The sequence below is a fragment of the Octodon degus genome, unplaced genomic scaffold (assembly GCF_000260255.1).
Source record: "Octodon degus isolate 3935 unplaced genomic scaffold, OctDeg1.0 scaffold00017, whole genome shotgun sequence".
NCBI classification, from domain to species: domain Eukaryota; kingdom Metazoa; phylum Chordata; class Mammalia; order Rodentia; family Octodontidae; genus Octodon; species Octodon degus.
This window is the reverse complement of record NW_004524593.1, coordinates 19,267,320-19,293,140: the sequence shown is the minus strand read 5'-3', so window position 1 is coordinate 19,293,140 and position 25,821 is coordinate 19,267,320. Positions and strand designations below refer to the sequence as shown.

Sequence of the window (25,821 nt, the reverse complement as noted above, 5' to 3'; positions counted from 1 at the left end):
CATCGATATTCCAAAGGAGTTACAGATGAGGAAAAACAGAAAGTGATTCAGGGGGGAAACTGGCCTTATAAATTTGATTTTTTATGGCTTCTATAATATGGTATTGGGCATTGACTAGTAGTACTAACTAGTAGCAGTTTTGAAAAGAGAAAAATAAATAAAGAGAATTAAAGGCAAAACTATAGACAGTAGAGAAACAAGATACTATAAATAATTGTGGTAAAGTGGGCAGACAATACAGCCTCTCTGGCTGTGAAGCCAGCTCAGTGTCGGGGTGCGGGTGGCAGTGGCCATGGGGTCCCCGTGACCTCTACCCTCCGCTACTCATGGCTCAGCATAATCTCCTGCCTGGAGTATGAAGCTTGCTTCTTCCTTTTCTAACAAGAAAAGTAAAGAAAAGTGATTAGATATCTCTGCTGGAATTAAATTCTACAAGTCCCAGTGGTTAACTTCGTTTTGGAATGCTTCTGTTTCTCAAATGCACGTTAAGGATAAAATGGTATATAAAAAGAACATCATCAGAACAGAGTTTAGATTAAATAGCTAAGGTAATGTATAAACAGTTTTCCCCCCAAAACAGATTGTAGCAAATAGTTTATAACCTTTTTGCAAAGAAGGTCTACATTTTAGGCAAAATTCATCTTCCAACATCATATTGAGCACAACAAAATTCACCACCAGAGAAGCACTGGCTGAGTTCCTCATTAAACACTATAATAACTTATGTTTACCGTTTAAAATTAGATTTTATAAGAAATAATTTTCATCATGAATTATAAAAAATAATTGTGTGAATATCAAGAAACGGTCTGTAGTGTAAAAACATCTACCTACAGAACAGCAAGAAATATTTGCAAGTCGTATATCTGATAAGGTACTGATCTTCAGAATAGATGGGGAACTCCTAAAACTCATCGACAAACCGCACTCAGAATATAGGTGGAGGGCTCGAATAGACATTTCTCCAGCGAAGATCCAGAAATGACCAATAAGAATATAAAAATCTGGTTAATACCAGAATGGACAGGGAGGGGGACACAAATCGAAACTGCAAAAGAGCGCCACGTCGTATCTAACCAGAGGACGGTAAGAACAGGCAAAGATGGAGAGAAATGGGAACACTTGGGTGCTGTGGTGGGAAGGGAAAAAGGTACAGCCAGGGCAGAAAACAGTAAGAGCTAGAACAGAACTACCGAAGGACCTAGCGATTCCAGGGCTAGGAACAGAGCGCGGTGGCTACAGCCATATGCACGGTGACCTTTTACGCAGCAGCTAACGCTTGGCGACAGCCCTCCTGTCTACGGACAAATGAATAGATACATTGTGACATGCACACGGAGTGGAGTGCGGCCCAACAAAGGGAAGGAATCCTCCCTCCTACATGCACCTGACGGCCGCTACAGCACGGCTCAAGCTGAACACCGCGACGCTGAGAGGGATGTGCCACAACGAGGCGGGAGGAAGGAAACGGAAGCTCGTCCTGGGCACAGTGTCTGAGTTTGCAGGATGGAAAGAACGCAGCGGTCAGACAGCACTGATGGCTGCAGAAGCGAGGCCGCAGCGTCCCTGAAATGCACGCTGAAAAGCGGGTGTGGTGGGACCTTCGTGTAATGCGTATCCTACCCCAAATACAAGGATAAAAGCAAGCATTTAGTGACAAAGCTCTTACAGGTCAAAAGAGTACCTGACAGGGCTTCCTGTCGATGGGAGGCAGGCTGTCGGGCCGAGGGAATGAGCGGGCACTGGTGCAGGCCAGCCAGTCGACCAGGCCCACACAGGACTTCGGCTCCTCTCTGCGTCTTCGGGGAGCCAAAGGCTTCGCCTTCTGCAGTCGCAGCTCCCAAGGGTCTGGCTCTTTTCTGAACGGTGAGTTGTATATACCTGGAATCTACACCAGAAGAAAGCAGGTTGAGTTGCTTTGGTTTATCTGTAATTTTTATATAAAAAATAAAAAGGTAAAGTTGTACCATGCATATTTTCATACATTTAAGAGATATTTATTTGTTTATTTATTTTAATGTATTTGGTACGGGGTCTCACTACACAGCTCAGACTCCTAGTGATCCTCCCGTTTTCAGCCTCCCCAGCACTGGGATTACAGGTGTGCACCACCACGCCTGGACTGGGTGGCTGGCTCAGCAGGGCCGGGGGTGGGCCAGCATGGCTGGGGTGCAGGTATCGAATCCTGGTCCCTGTGCTTGCCTAAGCAGGGGCTTAGTCTGGTGGGCTATCTCGCCCGCCCATAAAGAATCTTTAAGCAACAACTTCACTTCTTAATCGGAGGTAGACCTCAGATTCACCTGCAAAGACTGCACGAAGCGCTCACACTCTGTCCCCACAATATAGCGGTGTTAGCATCTCTCCAGACTGCACAGTGAACGTGTTCAAAACCACTCAGCTCTAGCTTCCACCCAGCCTACAATGCAGGCTTGCATATCTGTGTTTCAGGAAAGAGTAACAGAGGGCCTTAGGCGACTCGACTGGCATTTCAGCCATATATCACTGCATTAACATTTGGTTACTTGCATTATGAGTCACTACACACCCCGACGGCAGCTATTCTAAGACCTACACTCCGACCGTCAAGGTGGCGCCCCATGCGCATGGCAGATTAGTTGTGACGCAAATTGCACCTTATGTAACTAAGCGTGCTCAGTGCTGTGCGGCTGCAGGACGACGCTGCCCTTGCAGTTCCATCATCCTTATTGTCACACACTGCCTCAAAATAGTACAGATCTGCTTAGCACAACATCTGTCACACTATAGCATTCCACAGACGTGTGTGACAAATGCTAAACTCAAGATTAGCAGATGTCTGCTTTCTGAAAATCTGATGTCAGTTTGACTGCACAGACTCCATGGGACTACACTTCGATAGAAACATAATTTGATGATATTTGATTTCCACGGAACCAAAATCAAATATATTTCTGTATACATAAGCACATACATGCATGTGCATAGTTGTGGGGAAAAGTCACATTTCAAAGGTTAGTGTGAGTTAAGTGGTTGCTCTGCAGGTACTCTGGACTAATAAAGAATGTATCAGCTCTATCTAAAAATGTGCTTTTCCTAAAAATGCGCTTTTCTCTTAGGCCACAATCATATGGATAAATATTCCTGAGTATATTTACCTCAGCAATTCCAATGTATTAAGATTGACCAGGATAGCAGAGTTTGAAAATCTATCCAACAGAATGTTATACTGCTAATCTGATACTTGAGTAACTAGGGTAACTGTGAACAGCAGCGCAGGCTTGATTCGCTGCCCTCTCTTTAATGTTTCCTTAGTAACGTGGGGACCTTTCCACCCCGCCCCTATCACACAGTTGCGGGGTGCCTTGTGTGTGCATCTCCTCTTGAAGCAAGCAGCTGGAGCACAGGGATTTGTTCTGCTTCCGACAGCTCTGCAGCCAAGGCGAGAAGAGTGCTGGTCACAGAGCAGACACCCAGTGGAAGGGGTGCTCTTCATACACAGCGTGTTTAAATAAATAAATAAAAACTATTCCTGTGATAGACAACACTGCCATCAATCCCCCCCTTCTGGTTTGTATAGATGTCCTCCCCAAAGCCTCATACACTCGAGTGGCAGGGCTTTGGGAGTGACTGGATCATGGGTGTGGCACCAGATTCATTCACTGACTGGTTTAGCATAGATCTGGGTATGGACACTGGATTTGTTCAAGAGGGAGGCCCACCCTGGGCGTGGGTGTGGTGTGACTCCAACCAATAGTCTTGCAGCCTAGAGGGAGAAAGGGGAAAGTAGGAGGGCTCGTCTGCTGCCAGGCATGCTGGGTCCTCACCAGGATGCCCATCTGCTGTGGCTCACATAAAGCCAGCCAACTAAGAACTGAAACCTTTACAAACTGCGAGCCAAAAGAGACCTCTCCTTTAGCTTACAGGTGTCAGGCATTTTGTCCCAGCAATAAAAAAAGGAACTAAAAGACACACTGAAAATATTCCTATCTTTGAGCACACTTACTCCATCATATCTTCCACTTTCAGAGCAGTTCTGGAAGTCACCTTTTGTGCTTATCTTTATGGGGAGTGGTCACAACTATGGCGAACGCTGCTCCCAAATGTCATCCGATGGACAGGCAGGCTCGTAGACACACTGCAATGCGTCCTCACCTACCTTCTCCTGACATCTGTCACCAAGTGACTTCTAGTTCTCCCCCAGAGTCAAAGTGGACAGGAAAGATTGATGTTTTGAACCTATTCAGGGCATCAAGGCAGCTATGGAAGTGCAGCTAGGGCCACGGAGACGGCTCAGCGGCGCAAGCGCCTGCCTGGCACGTGCAAGGTCCTGAGTTTGATCCCTGGTACCACAAAAAAAAAAAAAAAAGGATTTATACTACTTCTTGAAAAATGGTCAGAATGCCAGGACACATGAGCTAAAAATAAAGGGGTATATTCTGGTAGGATTAATGGAAAACTGTGTTTCACTATGTTTTTAAAAAAGTTTAAAATTTGACATTTTTAATCACATCTGATAGGCAAATACATGCTCACCCAGAGCAGCAAAATGTATGGGGCTGTATCTTTCAAAGCTGCTCTCCAAAGCAACACAAATATACGAGGAAGACAGTTAAGATTTATTCCAGTCTTACTGGCTGAGTTCAAGGAGTGTGTCTATTAGCTCCTTCCCCCTTCTTAGTGTATCGGTTTTATTTCCAAAGACACTGTGACACAGAACTAAGTCATCACAGGCCCATTGGATTCACCTCTTATTCGAGTTTTCCTATTTCATAATCAAGAGCTAAATTTTATTGCATACCAAAGTTAGTGAAAATCCTTAGTATATCTAAAATTATTTTGGATCTGATTCTTTGGGATTTACTCCCTGCTATGATTGAAACAGGAAAAAAATATTATGATGAAAAATGTTAAGGGGTAGCTTTGTAAAGTATTTTTAATACTATGCACATGTTACCTCACTATCATAGTAAATATACATAAAATGAACATATTTTTGAACATTTTTAAATTAATGTTAATGAAGGAAAATATATACACAGATATGCACAATAGCTTTCAAAGGATGGCAATTTTTAAGATGACTTTTAGACTGATTTTCTAAGATGATAATAGGTGAGTTTAATAAGAAAAAAGAATAAATATCATATTAAAAGGCGCTTCTGACCAAACCGTCTCTAAGCCATCTGGTTAGTGGTGATCTAATGAAGCAAAGATTATTAGTTGATTAGGAAAATTTTCACAACCTTACAAATTAAAAATGGTAAAATACATACAGTGCAACTAGATTATAATTTAACATTTAAAAATAGCTGTCCGCCTGAAGAGCCACTACCAACTGCCACCTCTGCCCTGCTAGGAGCCTCGATTCCTTGTGCATCTGTGTGCCCGTGTGGACGGGCTAGATGGGAAATGCAAATGGAGCAGCAGACATGACAGCTCTCTTAAATTATATTTTGCAACCTATACGGAGACCTCCTCATGTGTATTCTCGTTGCAATTTAAATCAAATAGAGATAGAAAATATAGTTTAATTGAATTTCAAATGTATCACTTAAAATCTTCAAGGTGTCAGTATTTTAGATATTAATCTCATACATTTACTAATGTACATTAAGAAGAAAAATCCAGCATTCCCTCGATGCCTATAGCAAGAAAATACACTACTTATTCATTTTTATAGTCATTTAATTATTTGTTAAAGCCAATAAAACAACCCAAATATACTATTGTCTCAATTGATGTATTTCATAATTTCTAAGCCACTTACGAATAACAGTTGGTGTTTGATTTTTTTTTTTTTCACATATTGCTAGGAGTCACAAAAGGCAGAGTTGACCCCAAGGGACCGTGACATATTTTCCAGTTTTCACATTTTTTCATGACTCAGAAGGGCAGCGGCCAACCTAGCTTTGGGGACTTCATTTTCAGCAATAATTTTCTAGACTGGCCAACACTATGGGGAAATCCGTGCTAACTGTTTAAAAAAAAGAAAGAAAGAAAAAGCCTACAACTGAGTTATTTGCAGTACTGTCATGCTAACATTCAACTCAATAAGGCCCAAGAACCCTCAGGAGAGGACTCTGCTAATAGCTTCTCACTGACCTCCTTGCGTCGGGCCTGGCTGCCGACCGCCGGCCCAGCGGAGCATGCGGCAAATGAGGTGTGAAAGCACTGATTTTTTAAAAACCTACGATTCTGACTCGTCAAAGAAAAAAAAGGGGGGGGGCAATGAGTTACATATATATATATATATATCTTGAATTCTTGCCGTCAGCCCCTCCATCATGGGAACTTAAGCATGACCTAGAATATTAATTATGTCAGGCTGGGCAACGAGCAAATGTACCGTTTGTTCCCCAGTCACCCCTAGCGTTACATTAATATTTTGAACGATTCCCTATTTTTCACAATCTATCAGTTGGCTTTTTTCTTCTCAGTTTATTCCAGCACTCACGCATTATATGGAAAGGAATGCGAACCTGCAACTAACTTGGAAACGAACGGGCACGCGGATTACGTGCAGAGCACCCACTGTTTTGTCTTACGAAGGGCGTGCTCACGGCCACTTTCCACCCAGACGCTGGCCTTGATCTTGTAATTGCCTGCGTAAGCTGTCGTGCAATGCTTTCCTTCTCTCGCTGTTGTTGAGGTTTACTTTAAGAACACGCTCCCATAAGATAGGAAGACTCTGAAACGGAGTATGTGTACCTAGAATCCCCAAAGCATAATTACTAATGCTTCAATTTCACACTGTACTATATGAAAAACAGTAATTTCTCATAATCTAAAAGCAGGTCTACTTCAGGAATGAAAAACAGGTCAGTACCGAGGTAGACAAGGCAGGCGGAAGAGCTCAGCTTTCACTTTTGGAAGGGAGTTATGCAGCAAACAGCAGGCATGGATTGCCATGAAAAGAACCAAAATTTAAAACTCTGTTCATGCCTCTTGATTAACGATTTGTGAAAGTGTGAGAGACGAGCAGCTCTAAGAGGAAGCCAAGCTCAAGCATGTATGGTCTAAGATTTACGCAAATATGCTTTTCAAAAATAAGACATTAAGGAAAAGAAAAGAAGTGAAGATCTCTGATGGCTGGGAAAGGGAAAGTGGGGCAGAGAGCTGTGAATGAACTGCCTGCGAGGCAGGGACTGCTGAATCAACACTGACCAGTGCACCTCGTCAGAATTATCAGAACATGCTGGTGCCGGGGGACTTATAAAAATCCCACTCAGCAAATAATTGCCCTGCCGTTAGGAGATAGAGTGTTAACACACTGTCACAGTCCAGCGTTTAGTAAGATATTCTCCGTTCAATTACTCTTGCTGAGAACTAAGAGGAAGTGCGGCCCTTTCTCAGCGACGGCAGGTCCGCTGCGACACACGTTTCAGATGGCGTCATGCTGACCCTCAGGAAGAGCACCCCAGAAGGGTAAGATTTTCATGCGCACAGGAAGGATTCATGAGGGTATATTTTTTATAGCATCTAGTTTAAAGCAAGACTTTTAAAATTATTCTGGCCATAAATGAATTTTGTCTTCTTTTACTTCAGTTAAGAAGTGGAATTCTTTTACTTCAGTTAAGAAATGGAATTCTTTTCAGAGTGAAAAGAGTACTCACTCCTATGAACCCTTCTCAGAGGGAGCGGAGGGTGGGATTAGAGGTGGTTCCATGACTTCTTGCTGGGTATGTGTAAGGAACTGTGTTTCAACCCCAACACTACCGCTACACACACATGAACACACACACACACACGCGTATGTATGTAAATGCCTTGAGTTAAAAATTACAGTGAGTTTACAAGCTTATATCCCAAAAAATAACCTGAAGGACTGGAAGGGGCTGTTTAGATTTCTTTAATATCTCAAAGCATGAAGAACATGATCAAGGTTGTTATTTCATCCACCATCACTAGGTTGTTTGCTTAATCAAAACCATTCTTTCTGAATTCAGTGCTGCAGAAGAGGAAGATTGTTTCAAAACAGCAGTTGCATTAGCCTGAGAGTTTGTCTGGAGAATTTTAGAGCTCCTTAGAGGCACTCAGTGCAAAGGGCAAGTAGATCTACAGGAAAACTTACTCTTAAAATGATACCTTACTATTGCAATATATTTCTTCATTCTAGAGAATATCCATTTTTGTCACATATTTCATATACCAAAAGTCACACATCCATTTTGATCTTTTTCTAACATAATAGAAGAGAAACACTTCAAGTAAAATATTTTCCTCAGTTTTTCAATTTAGCAAAAATGTAATTTTTATAAATTATTCTGATACCTTGATCAATATTATACACTAAAACATTCTCATGAAAGGATTAGAGTGAAAAAACGCAAATAAGTTCCTTCAAATACAGTAATATAACTTGATTAATATTCTGCATTTACTAATTTAGAAACACCTCTCTGGATCTAGGGATGGCACAGAGTGAAAAGAGTACTCAGTGCTATGAACCCTTCTCAGAGGGAGCGGAGGGTGGGATTAGAGGTGGTTCCATGACGAACAATAACACGAGTGACCTGCAGGGCTGTTCTCTAGGAATTGGTAGAAAGAGGTAACATATTAGGCCATGATAAAGGTTTGCAAAAGTTCTTTGGGAAAAATATCTGAATTTGTTCAAAAAGTAGCAATGAAAAAAGAAGCAAGGTATTCCAGGCCAAGATGATGATAAAAGATAGACACAGTCACAGAAAATAGTTTCTGTTGAGGGACTATCAAGTTAGCCAGTTCAAAATGAAGCTATGGTTGAGTAAAAATAGAGACCAGCCCTAGGAGGCTGAAAGTTTAGGCTTAATTCTGCACAAAGACTGAAACCTGTTGATTATTCATATTACCTTTAAAAGGTAAACGAAAGAGAAAGTCTGACTGAGGTGTATTAGTACGTGTGATCTATAGGAACAGTTTCCATGGGAAAAAAAAAAAAAAAAAAACCACCCTACTGTTTCAAGAGGCAAATCGAGCATCAGGACTAGACTCATATGTTTTCAATGCCGGAATTATCAAACCAGGAATATAAAACAACTAAAATAAATATGATAAGGATTGACTTCAGTGAAATAGACAGCAGACAGATGGCCAATGTAAGCAGAGAGGTGGAATTTCTGAAAAAGCAACAGCACTGTGAAAGAAATAAAGAATGTCTTTGATAGACTCGTAAGTAGACTGGCAAAGTGCCTGAAAAGGAGCTCCGAGCTTGAGGTTATTGTCAATAGAAATTTCCAAACGAGAAAAACAAAGAAGGCATAAAAATGCAACAGGATAACCAAGAACTTTGAGATGACTATAAAATGTATAACAGAATTATAGTAAAAACCACAGAAGAGTGTGGAAAAAAAGATAGAACATTTAAAATAATAGTGAATGAAAATATCCCTTTACTCACTGAACCATAGATGTGGAAATCTTAAAGAACATGATAAACTAAAAAAAAGCAATATTATATTTAAACTTAAAAAAAATTACTTATACTCAACTTCTCATTACTAGGCATGTAAGAAACTAGAATACACAGTACCATTCATTTAAAGTGGTTGGATGAGAGAAAACACTAATCTGGATTTCTTTGCTTTATGATATTGCCTTTCAAGTATGAAATAGAAATTATAACTTTCTCAGACAAAAAAAGAATGGAATTAATTAGCAGTAAACCTGTTTTATAAAAAACATTGAAAATTTTTGGAAAGACAATAATATAGGCCAGAAACTTAGATCTACATGAAGAAGGAATACTGGCGTACCATCAGGTCACATTAAAATAACTTATTTTAATATTCTTAGTCTTTCTAAACAGACACAGTTCATTCAAAATAAGAGCACTGAGCATTTGCTATATTTTGGAGTTGAAATGTTCTCCCAAGGCTCTTGTGTTGAAAGCTTAGTCGGATTCATAGTGAGCCTTGTGAGCAAAAAATAGAGTGAAAGATTCAAAATCTTGCCATGTGGCCAGAAAAGAAAGGACGTGCAAAATTGGGGTCCAGGAAATTGTGTCTGCTGAAGAGATTAGCACTGTTTAAAATGAAGGTAAATAACTTTTTGATGGGACCATAGGAAAGACACCTTGGGGGCATCTGAGGAAACAGCCATGCTTTACCCAGCGCAACCTTAGGGTATAACACTGTAAGCTGAAGACAGATCTCGGAAAGTTTTTATTTTAAGGAGAGGGAACCAAGGCCCCCTGCCTGCACAAGAGCACCTGGAAAATTGTTTTCCTGCAGTCAGCAAGCCAGGCATCCAGAGACCGCTATAGCTGTGGTCCAAGGGGGCTAAGCTACTGCTCAAGCTGGCAGCAGATTCTGCTGTCACCAACTTGCTATTTCTTTCAGCATGAATGAGTTATGGGGACATAGAGACTTCCACCTAGATTTCAGAGGAAGGCCTCAGAGATGAGTGAGTATGTGACAGTGCTGAAATTTCTGCCAGAAGCCCTTAAAAGAAGCCGTGGGAGTGCAGTCAAAGCTGCTGTGGAGACAGCTCAGGAAGATACAGATGCTACAGACATGGGCTGTCTGCAAAAGAAAGTCTCAGGAAATAAATGGCTGGCCCAGGAGGATGCTCACTGGGCTGCAGTTAGCAAGGCTGTAGAAGCAGGGCTGCCCAAGTCCCAGGGAGCTTACATCACACTCCCAGAGCCCCGTTATCAGACAGAAAGCTGACAGATGTAGCGTCTTCCCTGAGAACTTCGGTATGGCTTTGGTCTCACCCCTCCCTTCAAGGCCCGCTTTTCCTCTCCCACCAGTACATGCTGGAAATGTGTAAGTTGTTTGTAATTTTTGCAGACTCACACCTAAATGTTTCCCCTGGGTCTCAGAGGAGATTTGGGACTTGGAATTGGGGCAATGGCAGCACTGTTAAGTCTACGGGAACTGTTCAAAATGGACTGAATGAATTCTGAACTGCGAGAGGCCAGGGGCAGAATGCCACGGTTCAGGTCTGGAATGTCCTCCCACAAGTTCCATGGGGTGAATTCTTGGTCTCCAACAAAGCAATGTCCAGGTGTGGGGCTTCTGCGAAATAGCTGAGCACAGGGCCGTGGACTCAGAGAGGGAGTAACTCATTCCTGGGTTCACAAATTTGTGGACTGTTGGAAGGTAATGGAGATTCTGTGGGTGGGATACAGTTCAAGGGAAACCAGAGTGATTTCTTCACATGGTTTCAGTTGCTGCATAGCAATTCAAGGACAAGATGGACAGGTGTTCATAAATAGAAACAATAAAAATGCAGTGATATCAAATTACTTGGGAGGTGTACGAGAGAACATGCAGCCGCAGAAATGCTTGGCTGTGGTACTCAGACAGAAAGGCACGAGAGGAGCATTTATGTAGAAATATAAACGTGAGTTGTGGAGCTATTAGGATTGAACTTCCCACCCAATATTCACATTGAGAGGCACAAGGTATAGTCCTAAGAACAGGTCTGGATTGTAACGGGCTTGTAGCTAGGGATTCAGTGCTTTCTTGAATAAAAAAAGCACTGAAGTTGTGCAAACGTCTGGGCCCACTGGAGGAGGGAGGGTAGACTGAGAGAAGGATCAAGGAAAGGTAGTGGGAGAAGAGAAGCCAGCGAGAGCACTCAGAAGAGCAGGGCAGGCGAGAATAGAAGGGCCAGTGGGGTGCAGCAGGATCTGCAGGAGGTGGCAGAGTTGCTGCTGGAGGCAAACAGCGGGAGCCGGAGCGGGAGTCCCCAAAATGATAATTGAGTGGCTGGTGACCTCTGCTGAAGGAGGCTCTTCTTGTGGTAGAAATCATTTGAATTCATTGACTGTGGGACAAGAAAGAGGAAGTGGAGACTGGATTTCCTCTCGACCCAGTTGCATTTAAAATAAATAAATACATAAAAATAAAATAAACCTTTGGAGGGAGATTCTGTTTGAAGGATTTTCTGGGACGTCTTTCTCACTAAACAGTTTTCGCTTCATCCGTCAGATCTCTGTTTTCCTGATCCCTTGAAGAACTGGAATAAAGTTGCTGTTGTTTTTGCTTAGGCCGCTTTTCTAGGCCTGCTTCTTTCTCTAACCCTACTAATACTGACGAGGAGGTTCCTTATTGATCTGTTAGTGCTTCATCAATAAATTGGGAATAATAATATTCCACCTCAAGGGTGATACATGAGAGATAGAATAACTGATGTCAAGCACAAGAATATTCTGCTTATGGGAAACGTTCAATAAATGAGACCTGTCACTGCTACTGTCACTCTGCATGCCTCCAGTACCATGCTGCTGCTAACTGCTGGAATAAATCATAGAGCCAGGCGGAATCATGACACCACATGCTTGGAGCTGGGTCCTCAGTCACACTAAACAACCTTTCCTCTCTGATTCTTCTTGGGATTAGTTTAGCATATTGGGCAGACGATCGAGATGTTCTGGTATTAATTACTTCTACCTTTGACCTTCTGCATAAGCGTAGCCATGTGTGATGTATGAGTCCATACTAATTTTATTCCTCCTTGAGGTACAAGTTAAGGTGCTCTTCTACCTCGTTAAATCCACAGCATGTCCCCTCTAACTTTTGTGGTTATGTTATGCCTCCTGGATTTTCAAGCTTTTTCTCCCAAGCAGTTCATGTGTGAACATGTATAGATTTCCAGCGATTTGAAGAGCCTTCCTCCAACCTAGCTTCCTCGCAAATCTACTTAGTTGAGGAGTGCGTGTTCCTCTCTTTCTCTCACTCACTATGCCAAGGAATGGGAACGAATCCTCAGTGTGGTGTGTCAAGAAGGGAGCCAGGCAGCCTAGTTTGGCTCCTTCCTCTCGCTCTTGGAATCTGGCCTGCTCACGGGAAGCAGATATCCTCTGTTCTCCCTGCCATTCTGATTCACAAGGCTTGCCTAGTTCTCTTGCTTTGATATGACTAGGAAATAAATTTAACTATGAAATTAAGCAGAAGTGAGCTTATTATTGACTTAGGTGCAAAACATTGCTCCAGCTTCTACAACAAAGAACTAGTCTTTTGGACCTCCACCTATCTACCTTTTCCTTCTCTGCATTGGTTCTGGATTTAGGCAGTGAAGAGAGATTTGCATTAGCCTCTACCACCTTCCTTTCCCTTTTCACCTGACTACACCTAACAGGACTTTGGCAAGTATCCTGCCTCGTGTCTACCATCAAATATACTGATGTCTCAGATAATGCTGCATTTTTTTTTAAAAAGCTTCACTTTTATTATTTAGGACACAACAAGTAGAGTTCTTTCTACTGGCATGAGTATTTGCTAATTAAAAGAAACGTTCCTAGTTAGTTCAAGAGTGAGCTGTCAGAGGCATTTGTTCTAATATCTTTCCACCTCAAATAAAATGATCACAACAACAGGAAACTGCATGTCGCATCGAGAACCTGTTGCCTCAGTTTTAGCTGGGGCCTCAGTGCAGAAGTAATACATATGTAGATGAAAATTACATACCTATGTTCCTCAATGCCTGGCTCCTCCCTGGTAAGTCCGATTCATTGCCTAGAAGCTGTCCACAAGGACTTGGGGACCCCTGCTCGCCTTCCTCGGAGAGCCCCTGCCTTGGAGACTGTTCTTCCCATGCACACCACCTGCACTTTCAAAGAGCAGATGTGTAAATGCCCACGAGCCATGACAGGCTCATCCTGTGCAAACACATGCGGAGCCATTGCTCTAAATAAATGGCACTTTCAAGCGCTGGTCCAGTCTGCTACCCAGGAGCACATTCATGAGAGCTCTCCGTTCTCAGCCCCCTTTAAGTGGGCCGTTGTGAAGTGTGGATTTGAAGGTGGCCAGGTCTGATTTGAGTTTCACCTTCACCTTGTCTGGGCTAATTTAATTTGGGACATGCATATCATCTTTAAATTACTAGCTTCTTTACATTTTCTACATAAGATTTACCTTTCAAAAAATAAAGTTTATTTAATGTTTCTTTATGTGTTTGTCTATATGTAGACAATGCTTACCAAAAATATAGTTTTCAGAATAAATTTGTATCGTTCATAATCTGGCAGAGGAATCTTTTTAGTTTAAAGAAGAAATAGTGAAAGACTGGGATTAAAATCAAAGCTGTGTCACACACAAAACTCGACACGCACAGATGAAGGAGGTCAGGTTGATTTTGGCTCAAGTCTCAGAGGTTCCATTTTGCTGTGTGCTGGCCCCAAGGCAGGGTGGTGTGGCAGAAGAGAGTGAGCTCAGGACAGGGCATCAGGAAGCACAAGGAGGCCAAGGGACAGGGAAGGGAGACAGAGCCTCGGGGTCCCCTCTCCCGCCAACATCGCTTTCGGCCGTAGCCTCAGCAGTGGACAGCCCCGCTGATGAGCAGCACACCCTGCGACCCAACCCCGGCTAGGAGCTGCACCTCTGAGCACAGGGGCCCTGGGGGCCTCTAGATGGAAACCTGCCGGCTGAACTGTTGGCAGCACTGTGAGTGGAACAAGCCCCGCTCCCTTAAGAGTCGCTCGTGTTACTGGTGAGCCTCGGCTGGAGTTAGAGTGGCCACCAGAAAGGCTGCCGACTTCCCCTGACAGATTCGCCCGTCACAAGGACGTCGGTGGGACAATAGTGGCGATGGCCAGAGCAGAGCAAAAAGGCACAGACGTGCCCGGGTGGCCAGTGGACACTCAGCAGCCACTTCGTGCTCATATAAATTGACAGGGATATTGACTTGGGTATGGATGTGTGAATAAAAATATACATAAAATAAATTGAATCACATCAGTGATGCAAATTTAAGACCTAGACAGGTGATCATAAGTTATACATACCATTTAGGTTTGGTGAAGATAAATAATTCATACAAATAGTATACAACTGTTTTGTCTTAATGATTCACATTTTATTTACCAGGATACCAGAATTAAAATTGTGTGTATGTACATGAACAGTACATATTTTGATTTCCGTGCATGTGGAAAATGAACATGAATGAACATGAGAGGAACAAATCCAAAATTTAACTCAGTAAAAGGACGAGGAGCTAGCTAAAAAAGTTAGGGGTGTTTTACATTATAAAAGTCTCTTGAAAAACACCAACTTTTGTCTAAACTAAGAAGCCCTATCCGCGTTTGGCAAAAGTTTCCTTTCAGTATAGTAGCTTTGAGACAAGTAGCTTCTCTATTTTAAGCCCAAGTACCAGTCGCAAGTTAAGATATAAATCTTTCCTTCCCCTTTTTCTCTTCTCCGTATTTTCTTTGTGTTTTCACATCTCTTAGTTTATAGTTTTTCTAAGGTCTTTTTTCTTTTGTACCAGGAATTGAACTCAGGATCTTGCGCTTGCGAGGCAGGCCCTCCTGCTGCGGAGCTACTTCCCTGGCCCCTCTTAATTTATAGTTTTTGTAACACTGAATAACATAACCCACTACTAGGTGAAATATTTCCAGCTGAGATACAAACAGAAATTGACAAGACTTAGCTTCGGAAGTCTAGAGCTACAGAAAAACTTGGCACTTTACACTAAAATACTTAAACATTTCCTATCAAAATGATACTAAGTTTATATACTTTCAGTAAGTAGTTGTAATTCTTCCCTGCTATATTTCTTTTGGGGCTGTAATAAACATGTAAAATAATGAGGAAAACATCTATGTCTTTTAAAATATTTATGTACTTTCTACGGCATAAAATCCGAAGTTCATAGATGATTTGATGCGTTCACTTAATGCAGTCTCAAGAGTTAAGAGCTGGGCAGGCAAGCTGTCGTCACTCGTACACTTGCTTGGGAGGCTGAAATACAAGTTGAGGCCAGCCAGGGCAGCTTGGTGAGACCCTATCAGGAAACATACGATAACAAGCGGTAAAGATATCAGTACCTTAGAGGTGTAGCACTTCCTAGAGTGTACGAGGCACTGGGTTCAATCCTGAGGACAAAATTAAAAACAAAAAACAAAGGAAATATGCATTTTTTTCTTTTAAATGTATTTAGTTTTTATAGGGTCTCACTGTGCAGCTTGGACTCATACTGATCCTCTGTTTTCAGCTTCCCCAGCGCTGGGATTACAGGCATGTGACACTATGCGCAGACTCTGTGGCTGGCTCAGCCCACCTGGGGGCAGGGCTGGCATAGCATGTGGTGCCTGGGATCGAACCATGGTCCCTGCACTTGCCTCAGCTTACCTAAGCAGGTGCTTTAGTCTGCTGAGTTATCTCACCGGCCCCTCATCTTAACAGTGCCATTAAGTCACATTAGTAAACATTTGAGTATCTAACCATGGGCTAGATTAAAAATCCACCCAGAGAGTTCATGGGAACGTAATCTCACACCTTTTGTCCCTAGTTTTAACATGATGGGTACAGCACATTTGACTACAGGTGCACAGAGTGGGAAGGACCGAGGAGAAAGATCAAAAGATAAAGAGATAATGCTTGAGATGTCAAAAGCTTGCTCAATGGGAAGATCTATAAGTTTTACAATCCAGAGGAGGAAACTGAATTTTGGGGACACAGGGACAGCAGAGTTCATCCATGTGAGGTTGTTCTGATTCTACAAGAGAGCCAGACTGAGCCATAACTTGATCGACTCATCTCTCCTCACTGTTCTAACAGCGTCTAATGCATACTGGGTGCCAGCTGAAAATTCAAATGAGCTGTAACAGTAATAGAAGTGAATATTTAAACCTACAAAACTGTTACTGCCCCAATTACACATCTAATTACAGCAATGACCTAACTACCTTGTATTTCTGTATTTTAGTGTTCACTAAATTGTCAGGTTAACTAGTGATACCTAAAACCTTAGTAACTTCAAATTATAAAAGAAAATGATACAACTGATTTTAATTACTTTATCAACAATATTAAGCAAATACTGGTTAACTTTTGATTCTTTTGTGTAAAATTTTGTATGAAATTCAATTAAAAAAGCAGAGCCCAAGGGTACAAAGGCAAGCACAGGAACACTTCTGGGTAGGAGGTGCGGAACAAATACTATTCCGTATTTTGCCTTAATTTAGGGAGAACTTTTTAAATTTTTACTAGGACTATAGTATTTTAAACTGATGTTTGTATTTTTATGTGTACAGATATATACATATCATATAAACACATGATATTGTGTAATAGTTATTTTTAATACCTAATAAAACTATCTCTATTTTATAACCTAAGACACTTTTAAAAAAATCACCCAACATACATATAGAAATAAAGAGATCCTGGGCTGGCAAGAAAGCTCAGCAGACAAAGCGCCTACTTAGGCAAGAGCAGGGACCGCGTCTGATGCCTGTCACCACATGCCATGCCAGCCCTACTCCTGGGCACACTGAACTGGCCACTAAGAATGGGCCTGGTGGCGCATCCCTGTAATCCCAGTGCTTGGGAGGCTGAAAACAGGAGGATCTCTATGAGTCCAAGCTGCATAGTGAGACTCTGTGCCAAATATATTAAAAATAAATAAATATATAGAATAAACGGATCCAGGTTTATGTGTCTGAAACAGTCCCGTTTTTAATTTAAAGACAATGAGGTGCTTCTATTCTTAAGATAGGACTGAAATAATATGGTCTATTTGAATATCTGAAGGCCAGATTTGAGATCTAATGTACAGACAACTATTTACAGAAAATTTAAGCCAAAGTTGAAATGTACTTGAGCAAGCTTCACAGAGTAGAGGGCTCTCAGCAGGTTCCACGCTGCACAGGGGGCTCCACCCAGCGACTCCTGGCTGTCCTGGTGCTGTCCACGGTGAAATGGCAACAGTAAAGTCACCCTTGTGGCTGAGCCCCTTCGCAGATCTGTCCTAGGCCCTGTTCTTGACCTGCTATGTACTGATGTGGTGATTTCTCTTTAATTTGTGAAAGTAGGCTATCAGTTAATGCCACCATTTGTTTCTACTTTTATTTGTTATCTGTCACATTTAATGTTGGCTTGGACAGCCCAAGAGTAGGTGTGGCCATGTTGTTCTACATCACAAATGTTCCCCTAAAGCACTCATCTGTTCAGAAGGGCGCTTGTCCAGGGGCGACAAGTCCACGGAGCGCTAACATCATCAGATTTGTCTGCTGATGAGTTCAGAGCTAACGGGGATTAGAAGGTGCTAACCTCAAGAGTAGATGTACCCTCTGTGAGCTCAGAGCTGAGGGTGGTTAGGGGGTTCTAGCCTCAACAGTGTATGACCCACTGGGGAGCTCAGAGCTGAGTGTGCCTGGAGGCATCAGTCCTGGGTGAAACAGCTGCCTCTCTGGGGTGCACCCGGAAGGGGTGCTCTTGTCTCGAGCCCTTTCCCCTCAGCCTGGCTCTCTCCTGTGTCTCTACTCCCAGCACCTTGAGGAGAGCAGCTTTCTTCCACAATCCCCTTCTCCCAGGATGGTGTTGTCTCACCACAGGCTCCAGGGCCACTGAGCGTGGCTGACTGTGGGCTAAAACCTCAGAAGCCATGAGCCAAGTGACTCCTCTTCTAAGTTGTGTAGCTCAAGTACTTTTGTCCCAACAGCAAAAATATTACTAAGCAAAAAGCAAACTGCAAGAGATGCAGTGTATGTGTGTTTGTGTGTGTGTGCTTAATTTTGGCTTGGACAGGTACACTTATGCATGTTTTCTGCAAATCCCAAGCCCACCTCGCTGTGCTAGCAGTCCCAGCGTAGCAGCGATTCCTGGCTGTCTTGGTGCTATACAGGCCCACCAGGGCCAAGGAGGAGAGATGCAGGGCAGAGCCGCACTGCAGCAAGAGGCCCCCAAGTGCCTGTCCTGGAATGGCGAGGGCCCAGAGGAGAAGCAGGCTTTGAACACAGCGGCTGAAGCGAGGCTGAGGGAAATCGTTCCACTTTCCCAACATACGAATGACAAACGGCAAGTATGATTTTCAATACTTCCTATGCAAAATGGAAGATTTTCCTTTCAAAAAATATTGACACAATAAATCATGCAAATATTTTAATAGTCTAATATTTCGAGGAATGGTGTGGGGCAAAAGAAGAAATAATTTTTTTTCTCATTTCAGAAAACAGGGAAAAATTACTGTTTAAAGCAGCAAAAAGAAAGAGCATAAATCCAAAATGTAAAGAAAAACTATATTATAAAACTAATCCTGGCAGTTAGAAAAAATATTGCATTATATTTTGAGATGTTAAAATTGTGTATTGTTGGACTTTAAAATTGTTTAATGTGTTTGAAATGATTTATTACAAAAGGCATTCCTCTCATATTTGAAACTGTGTTTTTCCTAATTTGTATTCCAACAGGGTACAGACCTCACCTGTACCTCCACACATGAAGTTTATAGTATGTTTTGCTAAATAATCAATTTTAAGTGGTAATTTTATGATGTGAAATGCTAAATGGTCTTATAAAAACTTGTAAAATATTGCTCATGCAAAGGATATATAGAGATAAATAGATACAGAGATACAGAGAGCGACACAGTAGCTGGGGCACTGTCTACAATTCCAAACTCTGCTGCAGCACTCTCTCAATTCATTTTGATTTTCTGTAACTCTATCAGTGTTTGGCCTCTGTTTCTTAGACATGAGATAAAGAAATGGAGAATAACAAAAAAGGACTCATTTGGAGAGACAACAATAATTTTTTAACAATTTCATTCTGTCACCACAGAGAGAACTGACAATGGCTAATAATTCTATCCCTTTCATATATAGAAAGATAATAAAATCTCTAATGTTAAGAGGGAGGAAATAAAAAGTAATAGCTAGTTCCTCCTCCGCGCCACTCTTCCTTGGCCTTGCTGGCCAGAGCTGGCCAGTGGTGGCCGCTGATGTGACGGTTCTGTAGTGTGGGCTCTGCACTAGGGACTGAGCCTGGATGACCAGACAAGGGCTTCCTTTTAAGTCTTCAGGATTATAGGTCAACTCTTTATTCGCCACATAATCTTCCCAAAAGGAGAAACCTACCAAGTACCCAGCGTGACGAAAAGTCCTAAATACCATTTTAGTCATCAGAAAGAACATTGCTGTCATACAGAATACTGTGCAGGCAAATACAACAATTTGCTTTGAGCTGTGTACAGAAAGGTTCCACAGATATTTCAACTATGTACTGGGTTTTGTCGTCTTTTTATCTATAGGGCCTAGTCTGCCGCTATGTACATAACTGGATACTAGAAATAGTATTTCCTATAATTACTAACCCATTTTAAAGAAAAGGAAGAAAAAAAAGTTAAATTAATTGAAGATACCTTAAGCATCAATGCATGTCCTTCCAAGGCAGATAATTAGTCACAAGCCAAGGTTAAAGTTTCCTCCAAGAAGGCTCTAGATACATCGGATGTACATCACAGGTGTGTGGCTGGCGTGCACCGAGGGCAGGACATCATGCAGTTTATTTAAACTTTGCATAGCCACAGCACTTTGCCCTACTGCCCAGCTACAGTTTCCTTAATCTATTAATAGTACGGGCTGGAACGATCATTTTTAACATCCCACTCTGTTCTAGATCATTCTGGTGAGAAGCCTTCCCTCAGTGTGAGTTCTTACTGTTAAACCTTTATCATTCATACAAACTGCTAGGAAGTTCGCAAAGCAAATATAAGATCTTTTATGTAAAATGGACAAAGCTACCATGCCAAGCCACACATATCCAAGTCTGATGCACTGCTGGTCCTTTCCAACTGCTACAGTGGTTTGCCAGGATGAGGGGACACGCCCTGTAAAGAGGACTGGTAGGTGAGTCTGTGACACAAGAGACACGGGGTAGCAGGAGATGTACATATAGTTAATAATTGATGCTGCATCCTGAGCCAAAGCCAAAGAGTGAAACCGATAGGCTTCTCCCAAGCTTATCCTCCAATCTGCCTCTGAGAGTCATCAACGCCAACCCTGCCTGCAGCCAGCCCCATCCTGATCCTTTCATCATCTTCTGGTCACCTTCTAACTTTAGGGGCTTCTGTGTCCCCACGCTGTCAATGCAGCCAGGGTCTCTGGGACGACCTTTCTTTCCTCCTCGCTGAAAAGCTGTTCACAATCCATCAATTTTCACCATGCTATACTAATAAGGACAATTTAATTGCTAATCTATTTCCTTCCTGAAAGTATTTTAATTTAATAAGAGGGAGGACTGCATGGGAAAGTAGCAGTAAAATCCAAAGTATTGCTGCATGGTGCCCTTTTTTGTCAGGACTAGAAAAGGCTTCTGAATTTCCATGTGATAACAATCCACAGCAAATCACCTACTTCATACCAATATAAAGAAATCATCCTGATAAGTGTTTCTAGGATGTCAAAGGCTGTACTGAGGGGTCAACGAGGCTGACTGGAGTGCTGAAGAACAGTTAGGAATACTCATGCTGAAAAGGATGGTGTTTTACCTCAAGAACGGAATCTTTGGAAGCTTATAAAGAGAATGGAAATTTAAAATGCGAGTTTAGAAACTGCGGCAACTCCTATCTGGTAGTCTGCCCAAAGCCACATGCAGTCATAGGTGGGGCTCTGCAGAGGTGGCTGGATTGAGGGTGTGTCGCTCTGAGATTGATTCACAGTGCAATGCCAGGATCAAGGCTGCCTTGCCGGGGTGTGCCCGCTGTCAGCTGTAAGGGTGGGTACCTGGGTAGGACACAGAGGGTTGCTACTTGTCCCCTGCTGCTCAGAGCTTGCTGACACTCTGCTGCGTGGCTGCCTCTTGCCTGCTGTGGACTGCATCCCCACTGTGATGCCCCTCAGCCTCACCGCCCTTCCTGGGAGCCAGCTGAGGATGGCCTGAGAGCACTCCTCCTTCAACTTTGGGGTCAAGTATTTTGTCTCAGCAATGAGACAAGTAAATAAAGTAGAAAGATTCATCTGATAAAAGTAGATACAGAGGGTTCAAGGGCAAAAGACTTAACAAAATGCAAATCACTTAGAGGCTCTTACCATTGCTCTAACATAGCAGAGAACAGAAATGAAGGAACTGCTATGAAGGAACTGGAATGACTGAGGGAAAGAGGCTGGAGAGAAGTGAAGAGCTCTGAAGTCGGGTAACAGGCTAGTTCACAGCCAGGCATCTTCTAAAATAAAGACTGAATTGAAATAAGAAAATAAACTGAAAAGAGCTTGAAAGCTGAAGCAAAAACCTGTGTGAGCGCCCCATGGCATGAGGGGCAGCAATGTAATATTCAACACAGTAGGGTACTATGGGGTGGGGGATAGAGCTCAGCAGCACAGCACCTGTCTGGCAAGGGCAAGGTCCTGAGTTCGATTCCTGGTGCAAAAAAGAAAGGCACAGTGGCCAGCCCCACCCCCGGGGGTGCACTGAGATGCAATTGAGAGTGGGTGTGGTAGTGCGCGCCTGTAATTCCAGCGCTTGGAAGGCTGAAAACAGGAGTCACTCCGAGTCTGAGCTGCATAGTGAAACCCTGTAGACCCTGTCCTAAATATATTAAAAAAAGAAAAAAAAGGTACTGTGGACAGACATAAAAAGCCAAGTACAGGGCCAGGGAGATGGCTCAGTGGAATAAGCGCTTCCCTGGCAAGCGCAAGGGCCTGAGTTCAATCCCAGGTTCCGCAAAACAAACAAACAAAAAAAGCCAAGTACACACATCCCCTTGCATGAGTATCATGGAAATGAGAGAGGGGGCGGGACAGAGAGACAGACAGACAGACAGACAGACAGACACAGACATACAAGACAGAGATAGAGACAAAGAGGCCAGACTAAAAAAATAAGAGGAACAAAATAATATTGTGAAGCGAAGGAGTTTTGACAAGATGACAATAAAGAGGTTTTAAATGTGTCGCCAGGCATATTTGCATCCACTCCTGAGCTTCCGGCCATAGCCTGGTGGCTCCCTGCCTCCTGAGCGCCAGTGCAGAGGGCCCTCGCAGAGGGCCAGGCCACGCGCGCACCCCGCGGCAGTCGCTACACCGGCGGGCCGGCCGGTGTGCACCGAGAGCGGGCCTCGCCCCCTGACCCTCGCAGCCGACCTGCGGGTGGGCGTTCTCGCCCACGCACGCCACGCGCAGCGCACCAGCAGAGCGCCTCCGGGCTTGGAGCTCCAGGAAGCTCGAACTGGAAGCAACCAATGATTTTGGAGCATTAAATAGTTCTTACTTTTACATTTTTATGTAGGATGCGCTCTGTAAACATGCTTTCTGTACTAGCAGACTACCGATGTGTTATGAGCTATCAAGTTTACTTTTTAATTAAGATATAGCTCTTTATACAAATACAATCTGATATAAGTTTGAAAAAAGCAGCCAAAAGCCTTTTGCTTCGCCAAAGAATTACTTCAAAAAATGTTTTATCTGTACTAACCACAAAGGTCTTTTCCATAAATCTTAAGAAACTGAAAATAGCTATTTCTATATTCATGTGAAAATTGTCACTATACGTTAAAGCAAAAACATCAAACCCGGGGGTTCGATCCCCAGGCCCGCCGTGCCGACCCACCCCCAGGCATGCTGAGATGGCAACTGAGACCAGGCGTGGTGGCACGCCTGTAATCCCAGCTCTTGGGAGGCTGGAAACAAGCGATCGCTATGAGTCCGATCTAGTAGTGAGACCCTGAACATCCTGTAGACCCTACCCTAAAATACAGGGGGAAAAAAATCAAAATCTATTATTAAAGATGACATTAAAATTATTTCCATAATAAATGTGCAAAACTTAATTAAATTAAAACTTTTCTACATTTAGTTTTGATATAAAAATGCATAAACCATGAAATTATACAACCAAAACAAAATATTGTTACGGTGAGTGACTTGTATATTTATTTACCCTTTTTTGTTACAACATGAAAAATATGGTAAGAGCTTTACTAATTGTGTAACTGAGAATAATTCTATATGGTAACGTTTATATTAGATCTTATCATTGGAGCTTGAGCTTTGCGCTTGTCAAGTAACTCCAGCCCTCAAATTGAACATTAGAAATGGCGATGACACTAAATCCGGGAACTCTGAATAAATCCAACAGTAGGCCTTTGCCCGCATCTACCAGCAGGTGGAGCAGACAGCGTAATTTATTACCCAAGAACAAGGGCAACGAATTGAAAGTCAGTTTATTTGGAATAAAACAAATCTGCAAATGAGATTTTCTTCAAAGGAAATATGTTCTATCTGTGGTAGATTTGGCCTGACTGGTCACTGAATCAAAATAAATAACTTTATTAAATAATCAATCTTTGCAGGAGATAAATTAAATTTACAGATGGAGGTCAAGCTTGCATTTTATTTTATTCAAATCAACTAAAATTAGCTTTCCTTTCAAAAAACTTTTACAGGGACAAAGATTTTTTGATGTGTTCATTTAATAAGGGTGCTAAACCCAATCCTGTTATCTAGGTGATGGGGTGCATAACAAATAGTATTTTCTGGGAAATATAATTGAGTATCCTATTATGTCTGTAGCAACAAATTAACCTTATTACTACTAGTAAATGGTGATTGATTATTTATGCAAATAAGTTACCACGTTCAGCTTTCTGACTGAAATAAACATATACAAAAGGTGCTGTAATGTGACTTGAACTTTTTAATTAATAAAACCCTAAGGGGTCTATTAATTCACTCATTGCAATATTGGTTATTTACTTGTGTAATTCTTATTAGCACAAACATATTTGATTGAATAAAGATGAGATCATTAATACAAAAATTAGCAATACCTTTTAGAATTATTTTAAGATACACACTGCCTTTATGCTGAAAATAGAGTGAAAGCTGACTTTAGAGCTTTTTGATCAGTGCGTGAGTATACTGGTATACCAGCCTAGTCACTCTGAAATTATTAGCAGATGAAAGCATGACTTTATTCGCTATATCTGAATTCACGAACATAATCTTAGTTTACAAATCTCTTTATCTTTTAAAGACATTATTAGGTTGCATTAATGTTTATGTTTTACTCATCTAAGATACATTATATTAGAACTATGAAAATGTAGTGTAAACATTAGTGTTTCACAAGCTATAATAATAACCGCCTTCCTATATTACTCACAATTCCAGTAAAACCTGTCTTTTTTCTAAAAATGCTACATTGATTCCTTTAATCAGGTCGGCAAACATTTTTGTATTCTGACTTATTTCTTATAAAAACCATCTACACTTAAATACTTAGCTGCTAGATCTTCAAGTATCTGCAGAAATTGAGAGCTAAAGCAAATACAAGTCTTTTAAGTACTCATTTGACTTCCTTTGTACTTAATGTGCATTTAATGTACTTAATTTGAAATCAAAACTCTTGAAGCACGTGTGGAAGTCTATCCAAACAACTGAGGACTATTTTGAAATCAGCAGTTTGTTCCCACCCCTCCAGGGAGTGTTCTGTGCACCCGCAGGACCTCTCCAGACCAAAACCCAGGTACGCCGCGTGAGTGTTCCCACCCAATAGCCAAATCACGCTGACAAAATAAATAATAACACTCGCTGATGCATGTGTCTTTCACTCTAATTCTCCCTTAGTTGAGGAAAAGTATGTAAAGGTTTTATTAAAATAAAAACAAGGGCTGGAGAGATGGCTCAGTGGTCTAAAGCACCTACTTAGAACAAGCTTAGCAAAGCCCAGGGACCACGGTTCAATCCCCCAGCACCATATGCCAGCCAGCCCGCCCCCTGGTGGGCTGAGCTGGCCACACACACACACATAAATAAATAAATAAAATTAAAAAAAAATAAAAAATAAAAACAATTGTAAATTGCACCACAAAATTGCCCTGAGCTGGTTAGTTTGTGCTACGGCTGTGGCATGCAGCCGCAGAACGTAGCAACCGAAATTTGGAGTAAGCAATTGATGTTTATAATTTACTTTGCTGAATCTTAGAGCAGCATGCTTTTTGTCCAGATAGCTATGATTTACCATTGTAACTTGCAATAGGTTTAAAATTCAACTACTTTTCTATCATGATGAAAAATATGCATTTAAAGCTAAATAAAACAAATCTTGTGAGATATGAGGCATAAATCATAAATTTTCCAGGATTATCAATTTTCCAGTTAATACAGCCAACCCCCTGAACAAAAGAAACAGATAA

The 25,821-nt window shown here is 42.0% G+C and overlaps 1 protein-coding gene across 1 annotated transcript in view; it reads right to left on the bottom strand.

The window, feature by feature from the left end:
- Spata17 (spermatogenesis associated 17) overlaps positions 1-25,821 on the bottom strand; it is a 214,324-nt gene that overhangs the window by 90,217 nt on the left and 98,286 nt on the right. The window contains exon 7 of the mRNA XM_023710307.1: positions 1,685-1,888. Coding sequence (XP_023566075.1) covers positions 1,685-1,888 — 204 coding nt within the window. The remainder of the gene's footprint in view (positions 1-1,684; positions 1,889-25,821) is intronic.